The sequence below is a fragment of the Zosterops lateralis genome (assembly GCF_965231275.1).
Source record: "Zosterops lateralis genome assembly, chromosome: 2".
NCBI classification, from domain to species: domain Eukaryota; kingdom Metazoa; phylum Chordata; class Aves; order Passeriformes; family Zosteropidae; genus Zosterops; species Zosterops lateralis.
In genome coordinates this window covers 73,764,276-73,784,475 of record NC_139763.1, presented here as the reverse complement: position 1 = coordinate 73,784,475, position 20,200 = coordinate 73,764,276, and the positions used below count along the sequence as shown (strand labels likewise).

The 20,200-nt window shown below is 43.4% G+C and overlaps 1 protein-coding gene across 1 annotated transcript in view; it reads right to left on the bottom strand.

Annotated features, from left to right (window-relative positions):
* ARHGAP20 (Rho GTPase activating protein 20) overlaps window positions 1-19,915 on the bottom strand; it is a 57,567-nt gene extending 37,652 nt beyond the window's left edge. The window contains exons 1-2 of the mRNA XM_083855187.1: window positions 19,812-19,915; window positions 9,851-9,936 (exon numbers count right to left, since the gene is read on the bottom strand). Of these exons, the coding sequence (XP_083711313.1) occupies window positions 9,851-9,936; window positions 19,812-19,910 (185 nt within the window). The 5' untranslated portion in view covers window positions 19,911-19,915. The remainder of the gene's footprint in view (window positions 1-9,850; window positions 9,937-19,811) is intronic.
* Between the last annotated feature and the right edge of the window lie 285 nt (window positions 19,916-20,200).

Sequence of the window (20,200 nt, the reverse complement as noted above, 5' to 3'; positions counted from 1 at the left end):
GAGTGTTTTCCAGGAAGGTGATAGGTAAGACGTGGGCCGGCACAAAGTCAGTACGCAGTTGTAAACTTACACGGAGTATTTATAGAAGGGACTTTAATAAACAAGCATAAAACTCCCTTAATCACATGGGCTGCCAACCCATTTCTGAAAATCTGCTGTCAATTGATCCCTGCTATGCCAAGGGAGCTTCGTTCTGAGGATGCTGGGCATGTTTGCATGCTGTTATCTTTGGCAAATCTTATGCAGTTGAAGCAGCACTTTGTGAAAACAGTGCAGCATTCCAGAAATAGCAGGTCTATTTTCTGCAGCACTCCTTTAAAGTCCCCTAGGCTATTACCGTTGTGGGTATGGTAGCTTTTGTACCATGAAACAAGTGAGATCTGCTTGGTTTTCAAAGAGCACTAGTTGCAAAGTTTTACAATGCCTGATTCTACTTTACAAGTGTCCTTTACTGGCTGCAACTTCTTTTTTACAAGTAATGTATTTGAACAAATAGGGAGCAGCCACCTCTCACCCTGCATTTTCCCTTATGGACTGTGCCCTTGGATCTCATAGGGAGTTCCTCTGACCCGGGGCACGGATCAGCCTCAGTTCACAGGACTGTCCTCACTCTACACAGGCAAACAGCTGGACCTCAGAAAATTATACCCAAGGTCAAGCAGTGAGCCCCAACAGGGTCACAAAGACTTCAAACCAAAATGTGCTGCAACTCATTCTCCAGCACTGCAAGGGCAAGCACAAGCCTGGACAATGAAAGGAAGAGGTATATTAATTGAGATTGGGAGCAAGTTTTACTCAAATAAATATGACAAATGGACATTTAGGGCAGAAATCATGGCTAAAACTTATATTTATGAAATTGGATATCACTCCTCTGCTTCTAAAACTCAGTGTGCAGATTTTAATGCAATATATCTTGAGAAAAATATTCCAACTTAAATTATAATAGGATTCTAAAAACTGTCTTGTGTCATCTCTGCATGATGTCAAAACCTTATGAAACATAATAAAAATAATTATGAAGAATAAGGTGGTTTGCACTAAATGTTTCAGGTGCTGAGGCACATAACAGACTACTTTTCTGTAGTCTGGCAGTAAAATATCACATAGCTGTAGGGTAAAATGCATCATTAAAACAAAATCTTCACAGTTTTCAGGATGGAAGCTTGGCAGCTTAACTGTAAACAAAGCTGCACTTAAGTAATTTTTACATAGCCAAAAGGACAATATTCTCTGCAGAGCAAGCATGCACTATAGCGTGGAGGCTGGAGACAGGAAACACGCTTGTGGCTTGGTTTGCTTCCAAAGCTTTTTGTTTTAATTTAACAAACAGCTGCAAGGTGTTTCTCTGAAAATTTAACACAAGGGAAAAATTCTCTACTGGTATAAATTAGCACCACACGTTTTGGTCATATTTTGCCTATTTCCACCACAAAACAATTTAGGCCAAGTTATTTAAATCCCGTTGAAAAGCTCTTGCAGTGTGGGTGTTCTCCAGTCAGCCGACAAGTTCAAGGGGTTTTGGTCCAAGGCCCCTTGAACAAGGGAGACGTTTGGGAGAGGACACATTCACATGCAGAAGTCAATAAAAGCTTTTTGGCCTTTGGAAGAATCAATCCTCTGTTCACCACTGCAGTTCCCACTTATTTTTACTGACTGACATAGCAGCACCACCTTGAGTTACTCTCTCTTTACAGTTGCACCAGGGAAATGCCATTCCAGGCACTGTCTACCCAAACAGGGACTTCATTGTTCAGACAAAAAAAAAGAAAAAAAAAATTCACCAAAAAAGTGACCTTTGAGGGGATGGGGGAAAAAAAAAGAAAGACAATAAAGAAAAACCACAGGAAAAAAAGCAGAATTAACTGAGGGGAAAGAAAAGCCCAAAACTTGACACCCCAGCTCTGCAGTTCTGCACCATAGTTGCCTGGGCTTTTTGGAGCTTCTCGTGGCCTACAAGAAGCCTGGATGTACAGGCTACCTTTGCTACTACCAACCAATCTTCTTCCTACACATTCTGAGGAGGCATACAGAGAGCACTCGGGGATCTCAGTCCCACTAGGAGACCCAGTATTATTTTAGTCAGCTGAAGGGATAAGGTTTTTGCCCTACCTTAACATTTTTGAGAAGTGGTAGTTGCAATTAGGAGAATTAATCCCACTTAATCATAACTGGAACATTTAAAAGCCTGACTCAACTCCATTGACTTTGACTTACCTCATGGATGAAACTGGCCTTTTATTTAAAAGGGGTTTTCATACATCTTCTTGTAAAGTCTATAGCAAGAGTTCAGCACAGGTCATAAAACAGCCAGGAATTCTGGGTTACCAAAAAATAGCTAGGACATTCTGCAGATCTCTACAGAAACAGTTAATTTAAAGCTGATGTGCACATGAGGTAAAAAGACTGGTGTGGACATCTTTAGAAATCCCTTCTGGACCATCATGAATGGCTGTCAGTGAGCCTACATGTTTCTGCTGACCCAAACATCTCCAGCTATATGTCACACAGGCTGTAGATGGGCAAGAGTAAGGCACTTGTGTGACCATGTCCTTTCAACAGGAAAATGGCTTTATCTAGTTGATTGCTTGGGTTTACTGCCTGCTCAATTATTGGGTAATACCAGTGGGACTGCTCTCAAAGTTTCACTGCTCAATAGTCCTTCCCCTTTAGGCTCCGATGTTCCCATTATTGAAGAAGCAATTCAGATAGGTAGGTTTATATTAGATCCTAGGAAGAATTCTATACTGTGATTGTGGTGAGGCACTGGCACAAGTTGTCCAGAGAGGCTGGAGATACTCCATCCCTGGAAGTGTTCAAGGCCAGACTGGATGGGGCCCTGAGCAACCTGGTCTAGTGGAAGGTGTCCCGGTCCATGGCAGGGAGCTTAGAACTGGATGATCTTCAAGGTCTCTTCCAACACAAGCCATCCTATGATTCTATGAACTGCGGGACACAGTGGGGTGAACTCCACAAGGTCCCACCACAGACATGAAGAGAGGATCTGCTCAGCCCCTGTATTGGCTACAGTTTGTAAGGACCACTTCTCTAAAGAGGGATGACCAATATGGGCACCAACATGGAAGACAGGACTGTCACTTCACCTGTCCAGCTGCAACAGGAACAAATCTGGCTTTGCTTTGCCTCCAGGGCTTTGAATTATATCTTGATACTTGTACTACAGCACAGGAACTATCCTATTACAGTGAAGTGATTATTGATGTGCCTGCTGCTGCCAGCTATGGCAAGTGTAGTGACCCAGATTCCTTATGAACATGCATGGAGCCACAGGCACCTGTTTGCTCTCCCATAACTAACTGCCCACATATTTATTCAATGAGTTTTTCACATAGCCACTTGGGCAGGTTAGTCAGAGGTTCCTACTCCACTAGTGATCTGAGCTGGGAAAAAAAGCTGATAGAAGGTCATCTATATCTCTATGCCTTATGATGATAATTACCTGTTCAGTGGTGCCAACAGTTATGCTGTACTGGGATGTGCAAAAGCAAAACTCCAGGTGTGTGGTAAGCTCTCTGGTCAGCAGGACAGTGTCTAAGGAACAGAGGCACTTGAGAGGTCAGGAAGCCTCTGAGATTTTCTTTCTGTCATGGATTTAGAGTCTTGCCCTTGAGGCTTATTATCCTTTATTGGATCTAGTCCCCAGTACACAAACACTAAAGAATGGGCACAGAAGATACCCTGTTACTCCCATGATGTGATTAAAGCCCCTCACCAGCAGCTTTGTGCACCACGAAGATGCAGCTGGACGAGGAGAAGCAACATGGTATCAGCCCTCAGGAGAGTCCAATGGATATTTAACGTTGGCCCTTGTCAGAGGTGAGAGCATCAGAGGCTGCACACCAACCTGCACATCATTGGAGCTTTTCTGCTTGTTTACACAAGATAAATGATCACAAAGCAGACAGAGCAAGTTGGTCTGTGATTTCCTCAGGTATGCTGTTGCCCAAACTGCTTGGCCAGACTGTCACTTGGCAGAGATTCTACTGTCTAAAATCAGCAATACACAATGGCTGGACAACAGCTGCATTCTGCCAGACCTCAAGGCCTAATCCAAAAAGTCCTTTAAATGGGCTGCAGCCAAAAGCCAGTGTGGACACTGAGACATCTGGACAAGCAGAGCATCCTCAATCCTGATGAGCACTGCCCCTCACTGTCTTCATACTGCCACAACTCTTTCCAAAAAGGAATCGGCTTAAGGTGCTGGTGTTAAACTATTACTCATTTATTGTAAAATTAATCCCTTATTTCAACTCCAATCCCTCCAAAACCCTGCTTCCAAGCCTTCCTTCTTCTTACCTCTAGTCCTTTCCTTTTAATAAAAAAGCAGCATATCTCCAAAAGCCAGAGCTCATTTCAATCTCCAGATGTACAAACATCACTAAAAGCCAGTTTGTAGGTCGTAAATGAAGAACTGAGGGGTTTTATCAAAAACAAACATATGCACACATACACTCACACAAAACAAAACAGAAAAAACACAGCAGAGGGGCAGGATTGCTCATCTCTGAGTTAAAAGGCCATCTGAGGCTTCATAAAGTTCACCTTGTTAACAGTTAATAAAATTTTATCCTCAGCTATTATTATGTAAAAGTAACTTTTGTGTTCAAACACATGGTTTAAGGAAGTAATACTCCAGTATTATAATTAGCTTTAATCAAGCATGAATTAGATATACTAGAAATTGTCAACTTGTAGAACATCATCACAAGTTGTTTTAATTACGCGTAATTCCATTAAAAAGGAAGAGCATTAAATACAAAATAGCAATTTTAAAAAAATTACTATTTTTCTACAAATTCATATATGCTTACCTTACATAAGGAATACATGACATATTGAGGGGAGAAATCCAGGGCAGTTTTCATACAGAGATTTCCGCTCATTCTGATTAAGCATAAAATGTTAAAACATCAACATGTTTTCATGAAATAAAAAAACTCGAAAAAAAAATCCTGATTTAAAGATTAGACCCAGAAGCAAAGAAAACTTCATTTGCTTTGCTGACTGAGTGTCTAGGAATAGGATTTTCCCTCCCTTTTGACGACCAGCTGGAGGCAGCTGGGCTGATACCTGTCCATGCCGACTCCCTCCCCGGTCCCGAGCGCTGCTCTCCCCGCCGGCGGCGTGCAGCTGCTCCGGAGGCAAATCCTCACTGACCACATGTAGAAGGCACACCTGGAAACCGGCACATACACACACGGCATGGCCTTTGCCCCTCACAGCCCTGAAAACCCACGGGCAAAGCACAGCCTGCCTGCGCCACTCCAGGGCTGACCCCAAGCCATGTCCCACTAGCAGCGGCACCATCGCCCCACCAGCCATGGCAGCCCTGGCCCAAGTGCCACTCCTCTGCCTGGCAGCCTGTACCAGGGAAGTGCCACCCACTCCAGCCAATGCTGCCAGGGTGCCCTGGGGCCGTGCAGGAGCAGCACCCACCTGGGCATGGGCGGGCAGGAGAGCAGGCAGCAGAGCCTCTGCACTGGGCCTTGTCCTGAGCCAGCAGGTAAAAACGGCCACGGCACGCGGCCCCGGGGCCTGCGCTCCCCCGCCATCGCCTCGCCACCAAACACACCTCACAGAGAGGACACTGTGAGGCAAAACTATTCACCAGCATGGATATGACTGCAGAACAAGCAGAATTATCGCAGCTGAAATACCTATCTAACAAGCTGGTTGGTTACTTGTAATGGACTTTCATCCCCTTCCTCCCTGCCATCGGTTTTGCCTGAAGCGCCAACTACTCATCTTCCCCTTGAAAAAGAGACAGTTAAGGCCTTCTGGCAACCTACGTTTATTAAAAGTCCCTATTTTTGTCTTCTTCTAGTCACACAGCTTGGATCATCCACATATCTTCTGACTAAAACCCTGAAAACACAATGTCCAGGACTCTGGGAACAGTCTGTATTTGACTCGTGCCAAGTGGAATGTATTACTAGATTACACATATGATCTTCGTTATCTGGGATATTTAGCCTTTGGCACAGGACCCCTAGAAGATGACACGCCAGAATCACTGTGCACTGGAAGAAGAAAAAACAGCCTCTCTGTGAATGGCATAACATTATTTCTATGCAAAAAAGGGGAGAAAATACCTTGGAAACTTGTGAAATCTTCAGTTTTTACCTTCCACTTCTTCAACCATAAAAGCCACACAACAAAATTGGACAGGGGTAACATTTTAGGAACTTCCTTTTTAGGTTCTTTGGGGATTTATTAATAACACTTTCTAAAAAATATCCTTTGGGTATTTTTTTTAAAACAGCCTGTGCTTCCAGCTTACACCAAAATAACATCATAAACACTCTTCATACTGTAAAAAAAGAGTTGTTACATTTTCAGTATTTTACACCTTTAATGTGTAGACACACAGATCTTTAAATAGTCTTCCAGACTCAGAAACTGTGAGATTATATTACTTAGTTTCAGCATGTAAAAATATCACTTTCAAAGATCTGTTGAGGTGTGCAATAGAAAAGGGGAAGCTGCTGGCAACTGCAGCACAGAGTTTGGCTGTCCCTGTGAAACACTAGAGATGCAACCAGAAGACCACCAATGCAGAGCAAAAACTTGGGGTTTGTCATGTGTGAAAATTGTTTTGAAGGACAGCAGAACAAAAGCTGAAAATTTGACTTGAAACAAGCCTTTATTATTCTGTATCAATTATTTGAGATGACAATACCTGATGCTTTAAATCCAGGCCTCAGACATTTCTGTTTCAAGCATGTAATTTGTTTTGCACTGAACTGTATCATTAAGTTGTACAGGTTTCACTAAAAGATACCAAGAAAAAGTAAGAGGAAAATTACAACTGCAGAACAAGTCCGGGAACAAACATAACTAACCCAAATCCTTTGCAGATTTTATACACATTAACGGAGTTAACAATCAAATTTATTTTTTCCGCACCTGAATATGAGCCAAGAAAAATACCAGAAGCTTATTTCTCCAATTTATTTCTACAATAACCTTGCTCACAGTGCTTCCAAAGAGTACATCTGATGATGTGGAACAGTCTTTACCTGGCTATTCATCACAATTTTGTGAGGAAAAAGAGGCTGTACAGAAAAAAAAGGAGAAGAAACAAAACCAGGTGGGAATGGTGGTCTACATATTTTCATCTCTTGGCCCAAATTCCACTATAATATCTGTACTATTTACTGTGTTTCTCTTTTGCCTGCCGGTAGAAGTCAAGTGAGGCATGGATTACAGCACAGTTTTCCTTCTGCACACCAGCATGCCATACAGCCATCCCAGAATTCTTCTATGATTCTTCTATCATGTAACTCCTTCTGTATGATTGACAGGGCAAGGCAAGATTTGTAAAAAAAAGCTGACTGTTCATTAAACCAAATGATATAGCTGGAGAAAAAGACTACAAGCTTTTAAGCACCCAAGACTTACTTTTCTTTCAGGATGGGATAAGAGGACAATGGCACGAACAAGCATCTGTTTTTTCCAGCTAGATCATCTTGTCTTGCTCACATCCTTGTGTCATCACAGCTGAGATAACACCACCATCAAAAACCTTAGTCCTCTGAAAGCTAAATAGCCATCTCCAGATGTCACCATGGTTTCTTTGAATAAATAGCATTAATAAACTTTAAAATGCCCCAGAGTAAGTCTGTCCAAAGTGCCACTACATTTTATGAAAGTGCCCTGTATATAAACCAGGGGCACCTGACATATAAAGTGGTATAAAAATACAAACTGACTTGGCTTCTAAGTATTTCCTGCCCTTTTAAACTTTGCACTTGTTCATTAATTTCAACAAATATTGAGGTGAGCCAGCTGCTGAGGTGAGAGTATTCAAATAAATCCCTCACAGATGTTTGTTAACTTCAGATAGGAGCTTTATTATCTACAACTCATTAATCAACCATTAACAAGTAAGTGTTATGGAGTCCCAGTATTAAGGTTCACTGCCAGAGAAGAATAATAGATTTTGCAGACTGGCTGTGTCTCTAAGAACTAAGAGCAGAGACAGGTCTGAGGTAAAACATTTGGAGGAGATTAGAAAACATGAGAAGTCATTTTGTTGCTCTTCAGCTCTCCTTCAGAGAAAGCACTTCACCAGAGTTAAGCATTTACACAACAAACTGAGTGGAAAGATCAAACTCATCCATCACTTTGCTGATGAAGAGGAATGTGCTTTGCACAGTCCAACAAAGAAGTCAGGCACAGGTGAGAACTGCTGCTCCTGTGAACAGTAACAAACACCATCCAAAGTGTCACCCTCTAAACTGGAAGACTCTGAAGCTACAAAATCACCTGCTCTGACTCCAGCATCCTCAAACTTCCCTAAGACTTCTCACAAAGGCCACAGACTTCAGCTCAAAACAACAGTGGCAGCTAAATTTTGCATGCCACAAGCAGAGGACAGACATGACTGAGGCAGCATCCATCAGTTGTGAAAACAGCATCATTTGTTGTGTTGGATAAGCATTGCTTACTGTGGAACAAGGAGATGCATTCCCCTCTTTGGTCCTCCCCACCAGACAGTTTCTGCCAACTGGCCTTACAAAAGAATCTTTTCATACAGTAGATTTGGAAATCATTTTGACGCGGGCTATTCAAGCAAGACACTCAAGAAAGCAGGAAATTCTTAGGTGAAAATGCAGTGTGTATTACACTCATTGTCTCTCCAGCTATTTCTGATTTCTGATACTTATGGAGCAGGCAATAAAGTAAACTGAAAAAGCAGAATTGAAGAAAAATATTCATGTCTGAATGCCAGCAGGTGAATTAATTTTGACTTTCCTATTTTACAACTCTGATTTTTTCACAGAATACTTTCACAAGTTTCTGAAATACTGTGGAATTCTGCATGATGTCAAACCAGGTATTAACTAGATCAAAGACAAAAAACTTTCCAAAGCTCACGTACTGATTACTTAACACACCACAGAGTAGGAAAAAATCCTTACAAAGCCATACTTTTATTTCCCTCAATAACATTTCTTCATAAAGAGCAATACACAGCTGGAAGCATTAACAGCCTACCAGATGGTTTACTTCTTGATAAACACATTTTGTAAGTTTAAAGTCTAATGAACTGTAGTGCAGGGAGAAAAAAGTTATGTATGCAGAGCAGTTCAAATGGCAGGTCAGGGCTGGGGCTGGACAGGGAACTAGCTCTACAGAAACTTCAGTTTCTATGGCAGGTTTACATTGGAGGAAGGAGAGGGAGGGAGGGAGGGAGGATAGCTGATTCTGGCAGAAGACAAGGACAAAAAAGGCTGAATGCTTAACATCAACATATTCAGCATCACAAGTGCTAATATGGGACAGAGGAAGGCTGCGATCACCAGCCCACAGCATTGTCCTAAATCAGCAGGTGCTTCCAGAGCCCTGGAGAGCCTTTACCATGCAGCAGGCAATGATGGAAGAATCTCAGCTTAAATTCAATTGTGCAATTCTACAATGAACAATCCTGAGTTACGCCTGACACTGCGGAAGTGTCCAAGGCAACAAGCATTCATCTTCTTCTGCCCATGCTGCCTCTACAGCAGGCAATCACAGCCAGTCACAAACTGCTCACAGCTGAGCAGCTCAAATGTCCCATGCCCGGTTAGGAGCTGCAGAGCAGCCCGGCCCACCCAGTCAGGTAGAAACAGCTCCATGTGGCAGCACTGGGGAAACCCCCTCTAGGAGCTCAGCCCTGTGCCCGGGCTGGTTCTGTCACATCTTTCAGCAGGCTTTACAGCTGTGCAGCTACCAAGGAGCCTGAACTGTGTTCAAAAACCTGGTGTGGACAATAGTTCAAAAACATTTGAAGTTTAGGGCTGAGAAACTGCCAAAACAGTACAGCCAGCAAAACTCACTGACTTACCTTGAGGCCGATCTAGATCTGCTGAGTGCTTTGACAAAGATCAAAGATGGTGCAGACTGGCGTCTTTGGGCCAAACTCTTCATTTTCTGATTGGAAAGAGAAACAAAATGAAATCACAGGTGAGATTCAGAACAGTAACTGCATGTATAGACTGGTCACAGCCAGACTCCAATTTCAGACCATGGGAAAAAGACTAAGTTACTGCCCTCAGCAACCCTGGAGGGGGAAAATATCACATGGTAAGAAAAGCAGGAGTATTACCAGAAAGCCGGTGTAAAGAAAAGTTGAAAATTAGTGTCTATACACAGATACTTGAGGTACCCTGCACACAAAAAGTAAACACCTAGAGCTGGTCCTCAACCACTTTTCTTTCCTTCAGTAATTTATTGTACTTTAAATTTATCAAATATCCAGGCAGTGGTTTAAATTTCAAATGCTTCATACATTTCTGTGTCAGACCTGACATCTACCATTAATTAAGGTTTGGATTCTACCCACCTGACCTTACATGCTGCATTAGGCTACTCTTTTTAACACATCTTCAGAGATGAGGGCATTTTCCTTCCCTAGTAATCTATCTGGAGCACTATATCTTGCTCCTCAGTAGTCAACAATGACATTTTTTCCATTCCTGATTATGTATGAGGAAAATAAAATAGGGAGAGGCAGGACAGTTGTTAGCACAAAACTAGGAAGAAGATGAGAAAAAGGAGACACTCAAAGACAGAGAACACCGCAGGGAAAAAGAAGAAAAAGCACAAGGAAGAGATTAAAATGTCAGTAGCTAACAAGGGAGCATGGATTTCTAGTCAGTGAAGTTGAATACTACAATAAAAATACTGAGTAAATAAACACCACCATTTTCCCCAGAGGCAGAAATTTTCAAAAGCACCCAGAAGATTCAAAAACACACATTTCCCTGAACGCAAATGTATCCACCACGATGCATTCAGTCTTCTCTTCCTCCTGCAGCCAGAAGCAGGATTGAGTAGTCCTGGCCCTAACCCTGGAGGGCTGTCTTGAACCGGTTGTGCAGCCTGCTGCCACGGTGCACGACCTTTCCTCTCACTGACCTTCCACCAGACGGGTGGCTGTTACCTTTTTTAGCTCAAATACTTTTCAGAATAAACTGCTGAACAAAAGAACCAGGGTCAAACTCTTCCTGAGGCCCTGACAGGAGAATATCCAAGGATGCAGTGGTACCTTACACCGCCCTGGCCACCACTGAAAGCCCACAAACAGGTGAACCTCTGACAGCCCTGAAGTCTCTGTTGTCAGCTAATCACAAAGCATTACTCTCTTCCTTTGTACCAAAAATAACCACTGACTACCAGGACAAATATGTCAGGACAGTCGGAACAACTGATTCTTCTGCCAGTATATGCTGGATGTGGGATACATTTTGTTTGGGCAGATGCACAGGGTGCTCCCCCTGGAGAAATTGAACTCTATGTATTTTACTCACTTGTACTCAGTGCAGTCCATCTGTTATTGTGCCACTTTTTTGGTTCTCTCTTTATTGATGTAGAGCACGCTTGTTTGTTTTGTCACTCAGTTACAGCTATTGTGCAGTAATTGTTACGAAATCAACTGTGTAATTTCAATTCACCTTTAAAAATTATCCCCTCCTCCCTATTTTATAAAAAATAACCTTCTCAAGACTGCTAAATTAAGTCTGGGAACATTTAGCTGTCTCCAGTTGGACTATAACTGGATAATAAAAGATGACTAATAAAAGAGATGCTCACTTCTAATAGTGGGATTTTTAAATAAATAAATAAGATAAATTGTTCCAGTGAATTAAATCTGTTTGTCTAACTGCTAGCAAATCTGAAAAGCTATTAGAAGTTTTAAAAGTAGCATACCTGCAAACACGAAGGCAAAAAGAGACCTGTGTAACAATGCAGTGTAATATGCTACAGAGGACCAGCCACATGTATCACACAACAGGCAGATTTTAGGAGTTTATATAAAGCATCAACTCCCAGTGGGAAATTTACTGCAATTTACTCATTACTGGGCAGGTGGCTTTGGGGGGTAAAAACTGGAGCATCTCAGCTCCTGCAAATGCAGTGGAAGTCTGGTTATGTTTTCAAAGAGATCTTCAGGTCTAAAAAGAAAGCCACTGGAAAAAATTGCAGTATTTTAAAATCTATGGCAATTACAGCTTTTTTTTTTTCATGCTTGGGTTAGCAGCGCTGAATAGCACCTGTGCCAGTGAGATTCTAGTCTTGACTCAAATGTCTGAAGACCAAAGTGAAGTCTAGACTACAGCAAGTTTAGTAAGAGCTCAAATAACTGGCAGAAATAATCCTGGTCAGAGGGGATCCCAGCAGGTCTGTGATCCAGCCTCTCTGAACCTGCTGACACCCAGACCCATTCAGCCAGGCCACTGTGGGCCACCCCTAGTCCAGGTCTGTGTTATCTCCAAGGATGAGATTCCACAGCCTCTCTGGGCAAACTTTTAGCACAGCTACTAAGCAAATCTTAGCAGAAAAAAAATAGCCTCAAAACATAAAAAGAGCACTGATGAGAAAAGGAAAATTTTCACAGCACTCAAGTGAGTCAGGTCAGCTCTATGCAAATAAACACATTACGCAGAGACATTGATTACAGACAGAAAGGGGTGGGGTTTTTTATTTTGCTATGTACAGAGTTTGGGAAGAGAAAATAAGTGACCATCATGACAACTTGAATTGATTCACTTGAGAAGGCAGACAATAAATTCACTTTTCGTTAAGTTGGATTCAGTTGCCTGCTATCCTCATTTTTACTGCTTTTATTATGTGCAAGAATGGCAATGTGGAGGAGATATATATCCTGAACAGCTGTAGTGAGAGCAGATGTTTGGGAGGAAAAGGAGATGCACTGACCAATTATCTAAGCATGGAACACAGAGAAGCATTTCTCAACATGTGTCCCACATCATTACCTCCTATTTTTTTCATGTAAATATTAGAAAGGTCAACACAGACAGAAATTCTCATACTTGCTGCCTGAGTCACACCCATGTGAAATGTATCATAAAATCAGTATCTATAATGAATGTTTACAGTGTGCCAGATGCAAAGATGATAATCTTGTGTCAGTCAGAACAAACTAGAGTTATTTCTGTCTTCCTCATATTCAAAAGCTTGAGTTCCTGCCTCCTCTCCTCCAATTCAGGTTTAACTTCATACTTTCTGCATTTCTGGTCATGGTTGTCTCGACTTTTTAACAGAAACAAAAAGGTTTTGCATTTTCAGTTGTTGGACTGGTGATAGTATTTGACCAGTTTCTCATCTGGTATAAAAATGTCATAGGCCTGTAGACTGGAAAATAATGAATTTACACCAGCTATTGATCAGACCTACAAGCTGACACACTGTTCTGTAAACTGTGATGGTAGGTGGTTTATAAGCAGATCAGCCCACCATGCTGAGGACAGAAAGCTTGCAAACCATCACTGAAAATACGCTGTCTCTCCTCAGGAATCACAACCCTTATGGATTACAGTAAAACTTGCACAAGTATCTTACAAGTCATCAGCTGGAGGAAAACTCTATTCCTGGATGCCAGCATTCAACTAATTTTGCCTCGCAGTTGAAGTGGATGACGGTATTATAAGAAATTTATATAAATTAATATATTGCCCAGTTACAATATTGATTGCCACTGTGGAAAAGATAACACATGGTAAGATCAAAAAAAATGGAACTGTTCCTGCACTTTATGTGTATCACTTTACTATATTGCGCTTCTAAAGAGAATGGCAGAGCGTGAATTAAATAAAGAATGTATGAAAAAAGTAATGATACTTACTATTTACTTTGTCATGACAAGTAACTTAAGTAATGCAAACAGAGTATTTATAATATTTTCAAGTATCTAGAGAAGTTAAAAACCTATGCAGTGAGTGGACATGCTGCTGCAGCTCTTGCAGATGCGCTGGAGGTCAGAGTAGGCAGGTTCAGACAGAGACTGTGCATGGTGATTCCCTGGGAACACACTGCCCACACTGCCAGGTTGTGCTGCCTGACCCATGCCATGTTCAGACACACAGAGGAAGACTCCTCTCCCCAGCCTCTGACTCACACACCTGAGCTGTTTGCCCTGTGCTCCTTTTATAGCTATCAGAGAGAAAAGGACAATTTAGGGCACAGTTCATCATGTCTGAAGAAGTTTTCCTCCACTGACTGTAAAAGAAAAGTAGGGTGACCAAGAAAATAGAGTTCATCCTCATCAACCCTCTTCTTGCTATCTGAGCAAAGGACAGGGAACAGAAAAATATATGTGCCCAGTAACACAGGGAAAAACTGTCTTCTTGCAGTGCTTTGAGCTTAAGATGAGAAAACAATGTTATCTGATGTCTGTTTAAGAGATTCATACAAAACAGTGGAAAAATTTATTTAGTTCCTGAGTGACAGGTAAACACAGCAGAAATGCCTCCTCAGCAATGTGCAGATAACCCTGTTAAAGCTTCCTCAGACACTGAAGGATTTCAGGCTCCTGATTTACAGGCTCACTCCAAAAATGGGTCAAGGCTGGGACATCTGCCTGGGTCATTTAACTGGGTGACAGGGACAACCCTCAGATCTGCCAATGCCTCGAGCTGAGGATTGCTTTCAAGTGGCTAAGCTCTTCCTTTCACTGCTTTATTTTCCTAATAAAAGGAAGTCTGATTTTAACAAATCCTACTCTCTAAATACATTTAAGTTAATAACTGTGAGGGATTTCACCCATGCAAACTCTGCTCTTGTTGTCTGAGCAACAAAACATACCTGTGGCACATGCTCCTGGTTTAGCTAGATATGAACCAAAGCACAGACAACAAATCCTTACCAAAATGTGGGAGGCAAAGTTCAGCCTGACAATGAAAGAGTCAAAACAACCCCCAGCATATAGCAGTTAATTTTCCAGGGCAAATGAGCATCACTCTTACCCCTGTATCACTGGGCCACTAATGAGAGGCAATAGATTATATTTTCCTACATACTATAATCCAGTATTTGTCAGACTTACAGACTAGAGTTATTAAAAAGTACCAAAAATAACTATAATCTCTTATATTTTGTTAAAGCAAGAAATGGACCTGTGCTGGCCTATAACATTCTTGAGCTCTCATAAACAGGGTGAGAAGATGACTGCATTTGAACTGCTGGCTCAAGCAGCAGAGATGTAGGTCCCACAGAGAGACCATTTACTATAAAGGCAGAGCAGGTGACAAAACTATGTGCTTTTGTTTATGCTGGCAGAATACTTTTACTTACAAGGACCTTCCTAGAAAGAAAGCCATTTTTGGATGGGTAATTGTGGAGAAAACAATTGCAGGAGCACAAGAGAAAAGAGCTATCAACACAGTGGAACCAAAACCACATCATCATAGAACAGCAGCTGCTAGAGAGCACAGCAAAGACTGAAGGCCATCTCAGAGCAAAAAGAAAAATGGATAAAAGGAGTTAAGAGCAAAACATGTTTCACCAACTACTTCCTGAAGGATATAAATCTTTGGAAGCACTGATATGGATGTCTTCAAAAGATGCAATTCATCTACACCACAAGATGAAGATGTGAAAGATTAGTAGAAACATCATAAAGAAGGGGAACATCAAGTATGTTTCTTATGGGTCCTAAGGTGAGTCAGGGCACTGCTCAGACCAGTGACTCTGTTTGTGGTGCTCTTGTTGAAGGCCAGTGTTTTTCTTTTCAAGCCTGCCACAAAGCAGGAAGGTTAATACATGGATAAAATTCTGCCCCATTTTCTATACATAAAGGCTTTCTCAGGAGAAGTTTACAGATGACAGAGAGAGGACATTCCTCCATTCCACATCCATACTTCAAACAACATTAAGTAAAGAGGCAATAATTTGTTATTTGCGGTTCTTGAGTATTAGATCCCACATGACCTATTGTGCCCCTCTCTTCCCTACTACCATCACCAGGGGCAAACAAAAATCACAGGAATAGGAAACTCAATAACTAGAACACACTGTTTTCTGCATCATTTTCAGTTTCTCTCATGGACCGAGAAATGAAGGATTGCTAACACTAATTTGTAAGTAATTACAGCAGCACCAAGAGGCACATCACAAGAGTAAGTTACCATAAGCCAGCACAGGCTACCAAGGTGATTTTAACCTAAGGACCCACTTAACGGGTGATTTCATTAAAGTAGGGGCTTTTTCAGAACTCATCGGAGACAAAATAGCTACAGGATATGTCTGCAGGATGATAGGAATTGTTCATCACTTCACTAAACAGTGCCAGAAGTGCTCCTATGTGTCTGAAATTTCCAGCACTACCAGGTGTGATTTTAGAAACGACCCACCAGATCCTCAGCCAGGACCATAGTAAACAGGACAGAGTCTCGAAGGAAGAAGAAATCTCTGCTTAAGGAAATTTATGTTAAAAAAACCATACATATATTGGCATGAGATCAAGGTATCATAAAATACAATGGCAAATACATACTTGATTCATCTTTTCAGAGTAAAACAAGGAATGAAGGTTATGCATGATTACTCTTCCAATGCCATTAATTTGCTTGAATTTATCCATTTAATACACTGTTGAGGAACACTACAAATCTCTTTTCCCTGCCAGTAAACTGTTGCTGCATTTGTGATCAGAATCACAAAGAAACACATATTTGTGGTGATGGAATTGCCAGATTTCAAGTCTCATACCATAAATGCTACAATTTTTCACACTTTGTAGGTGTAAATATAAAAAATTGCTGAGCCTCCAAAACATTTTAAGCAGTTATTAAAGATCTTCAAGGAGGCAGCAAAAATCCTAGGAGTGACTCCTTGTGCTACCAGATATTGTTTTGTGTAAAATATTCAGGGTTGGTTGGAATCTAGCCCCTCTGAAAACAGAGAAGTGAAACACCAGGAACTTATAAATATAGTTTAAATGACCCAGCTGCTGCCACTGACACAGTTACATTGGCATAAAAGACACCTCTGCTGCATAGCTTGTTTTGACAAATTTGTAGAGATAAGCTCTATCACTATAATCACTTTCACTAGTGCTACTTCAGTCCACTTCAGAATTGCATCAATTTACTGGTATTGGTTGCTAAGCTAACAATCAATACAGAACTTCCCTGTAGGTCAATCACACATAGTGACTCCAGTAAGTCCAGTAAGTCCAGTAAAGGAGGGAAACTAGCCCAGAAATTTCCAAAAGCATTAACTAAAACACTGTGCTTCAATGTCACCTTTTAGCAGAGTGTCTTGAGTGCCTTGTAAGCATTTAACAGAGAGAACCTCCCACAGACTGAGGTAGGTTAGCAGCGCAAATTACTTTGCATGCCAAGAATAGGCAAAGAAACGTTTCCAGGATATTAGTTTAAATGGTCACATAAAATACATGAAAAAAGCCCCAGACATTTTCTGTCCCTGTTCTGGTTCTGTGGTGTGATCAAGCACATGATCCTTCACCTTTGTTTTGACAGCCAAGCCGATGATGAAGTAGGAGTTCAGAAAAACCACAGAACAATGCAGCAAAATTCAGCTAATTTGAGAAAATATATGATAATAAAAAGGGAGAAAGGTTCAGTGGTCACCTAGCATCACATATTTAGGGGTAGCTTTTGCCAGAAAGTAAAACAGTGGATGTTAAATACATATTTGCAACAAAACTGTTTAATTTGACATGCTGTGTCACCAGTATCAAAACTGATTTCTTGCCAACATATTCTTCCATTTCACTATATGTCACCAATACAAACAAGGCAATCTCCCTGGTACCAAAAAAAGATTTTCTGTATTGTGAAAAAAATTATGCTTTGGCACAGACCAGAAGAAAACAACGATATATATATATATACAGTCCAAAGGACCAAATAGTAAAAGAAAAATTTGAACTGTCACTGACATCCAGCTTCAGCCAAAATTAGGAATACTCCTCTCCTGTACATGGATAAAGGTAGGAATCTTCTTCCTCAGAGAGGCAAAAAGAGGTGGCATGCTAGTAGTCTCAAGGAAGCACCACAAGCATGGACAAGCAGCTGAGCTGTTGGCTGGATGTTGGTGGCTGCCTGTGTTGGCTGTGCATGGTGTACAAAGCTGCCATATGCTGCAGGGCCCAGCCAGGGTCTCAAGCTGCTTCTCCACAGGAGGATCTCCATCTGTACCCCCACTGCATGTGCCTCCACGCTGAGGAATTCCAAAAGGGCTGCCAAGATCCGTAAAAAGTAATATCCCTGCTCTCTTGTCAGCGTTGGCAAAAACAAGGTCTGCATTCCTTTGACTGTGGGCTCTTTGGAGCAGGAATAGGAAACACAAGTGCTACCATTAATATTTGTCCTCAGAATGCTGAATAATGAAGTGAAACTTGCACAATAAGAACGTTCTTGAACATAACTTCTCATTTCAGGTGGGTGCCTAGCATCAGGGCCAGGTTGGAAGGTACATGGTCTTCAGCAAAAATGAAATAAACATTTGATAAAAATCAAAGCTGCACATGTAGCCATCTCGAATTAGATCACAGTACTTGGAGAGGGTATCTACTCCAACATTTTGTTCAGCTGGGCAGCAGAAGGTACTCCACCACCCTGTGTAGGTGTATCACATGCCCAGCTCAGAAACCAATCAGGTATTAACTGCAGCAAAGTGTAGTAGAAATCTTGGCCAAACTCTCTCCAGGCAACCACTCCACCACTGACAGCAGCTGCCATAAGAAGAGGTTCCCCAGGGCTGCAGACAGGCTGGAGCACTATGTGGCTTGGTGGGACACAACCCATGAAAACACACAGCATCACCTCCCAGCCCCAAAAGACACATCCTCAGGACTTCCCTCTGCACTGCTGTGCCACGGCCAGCAAAATCCCAGTGACTGCTTAGCCACAGGACTGGACACGAGCTCAGACTTTATCACCATCATCAATTGTCACCAGGTGGGCAGATTTACTTAGGGACACTGAAACCTGGCCAGTCATTCTAATCCTGCCAGCCTATTTAGCAGTCGCCTGAAGTGCACCTCTAACGACAAGGCAGTGAATAGATTTAAATGCCATTGTGAAGCAAAATGTGCAAGGCAGCAAGGTACCAGCTCTACTTTGGATAGAAAAACACTACAGCACTTGCTAAACCCAAGAGAAAAAAAGAATTCCTGTTTTATACAGCAGGAGGAATCTGGTTATTACAGCTAACTAGAAGGCAGAAACAAGTGCTCGGCTGAGTGCAGAAGGGAGCATTCTGCACTGGGTTGTGTCACACGCTGAACAGCAATCTGAGACACCGAACAGATTTTACAACCAGTTCTGAAGATGAAACGAGACTCTTCCGCTACCAGTTGTACACACTTTGCACAAGGTGTTTCTTCAGGAAGCTCCTTATATTTATCTTTCACAGAGCACGTGCGGGAGCAGCCACCAAACACCCCCATCCCTACCAAACCCTTCCCTGGCTCTCTCCGGGCACACATGCGGCAGATCCGGGATAACCACTCTGCAAACCCTTCCCCAGCTCTCTCCGACACCCACCGAGCAAAACCTCCAGAAATCCATCCAGCAAAACGCCCTTTATGTTTCCCCACGATATCCATGCAGCGATCCCCCTTATCGCTCCGGCACATCCATGCAGCAGCACCCTCGGCGGCGGATAACCGGGAAATCCCTGCAGCAAACCCTGTGGCTGCACCGAACAGCATCCAGCGAACCCTTCCCGGGCTGCCCGGGACAGCGGCGCTCCTTTACCCACCCCGGACACCCGGCAGGAGCCTCCCAGCGCTCCCGGGACGTGCCTGCACCGCCCGCCGGGGTGCCCGGGCTATCCACCCGCCAGGAGCCCCTCGGCCCCACCGCCACCGCCGCAGCTCCCCGGGGAGCCCGTGAGCGAACCCCTCCCGCCGCCAGCCAGCGGCTCCCCCGACCCCCGTGCAGGACCCGGGGAGACGGCGCGACGGGGCCGCGCTGACCTGCGGTGCCCACCGCGGGAACCTCCGGGCCGGGGGACGCTTTCCCGTGCGGTCTCACCTTCTTGCTGTCGGCGGCGGCGAAGCCCCTGCTCTCGCCGCTGACCGAGGACGAGCGGCCCGGGCCGAGGTGCTCCTGTTGCGGGGACATCACGTCCATACAGCCCCGCGCCGCCGCCCGCGCTCCCGCCGCGCCGACACCCGCACCATGGACAGGGCGCGCCGCGCCACGCCCCCCGCGCGCGGGGCACGCCCTCAGGGACACGCCCACCGAAGCCCCGCCCCCTCGGCCGCCCCGCGCCCCTCTCGGTGCAAGGGGGGGGGTCTGGCAGCGGGAGGGCGGCAGCGCGCATGCGCGGCCTCTGGGGGGCGCGGGGGGACGGGCAGGGCGGGGGGCGGCGGTGCGCGCGCTCGCGGCCCGCGCCTGCGCTCGGTGCGGAGTTGGGGGCG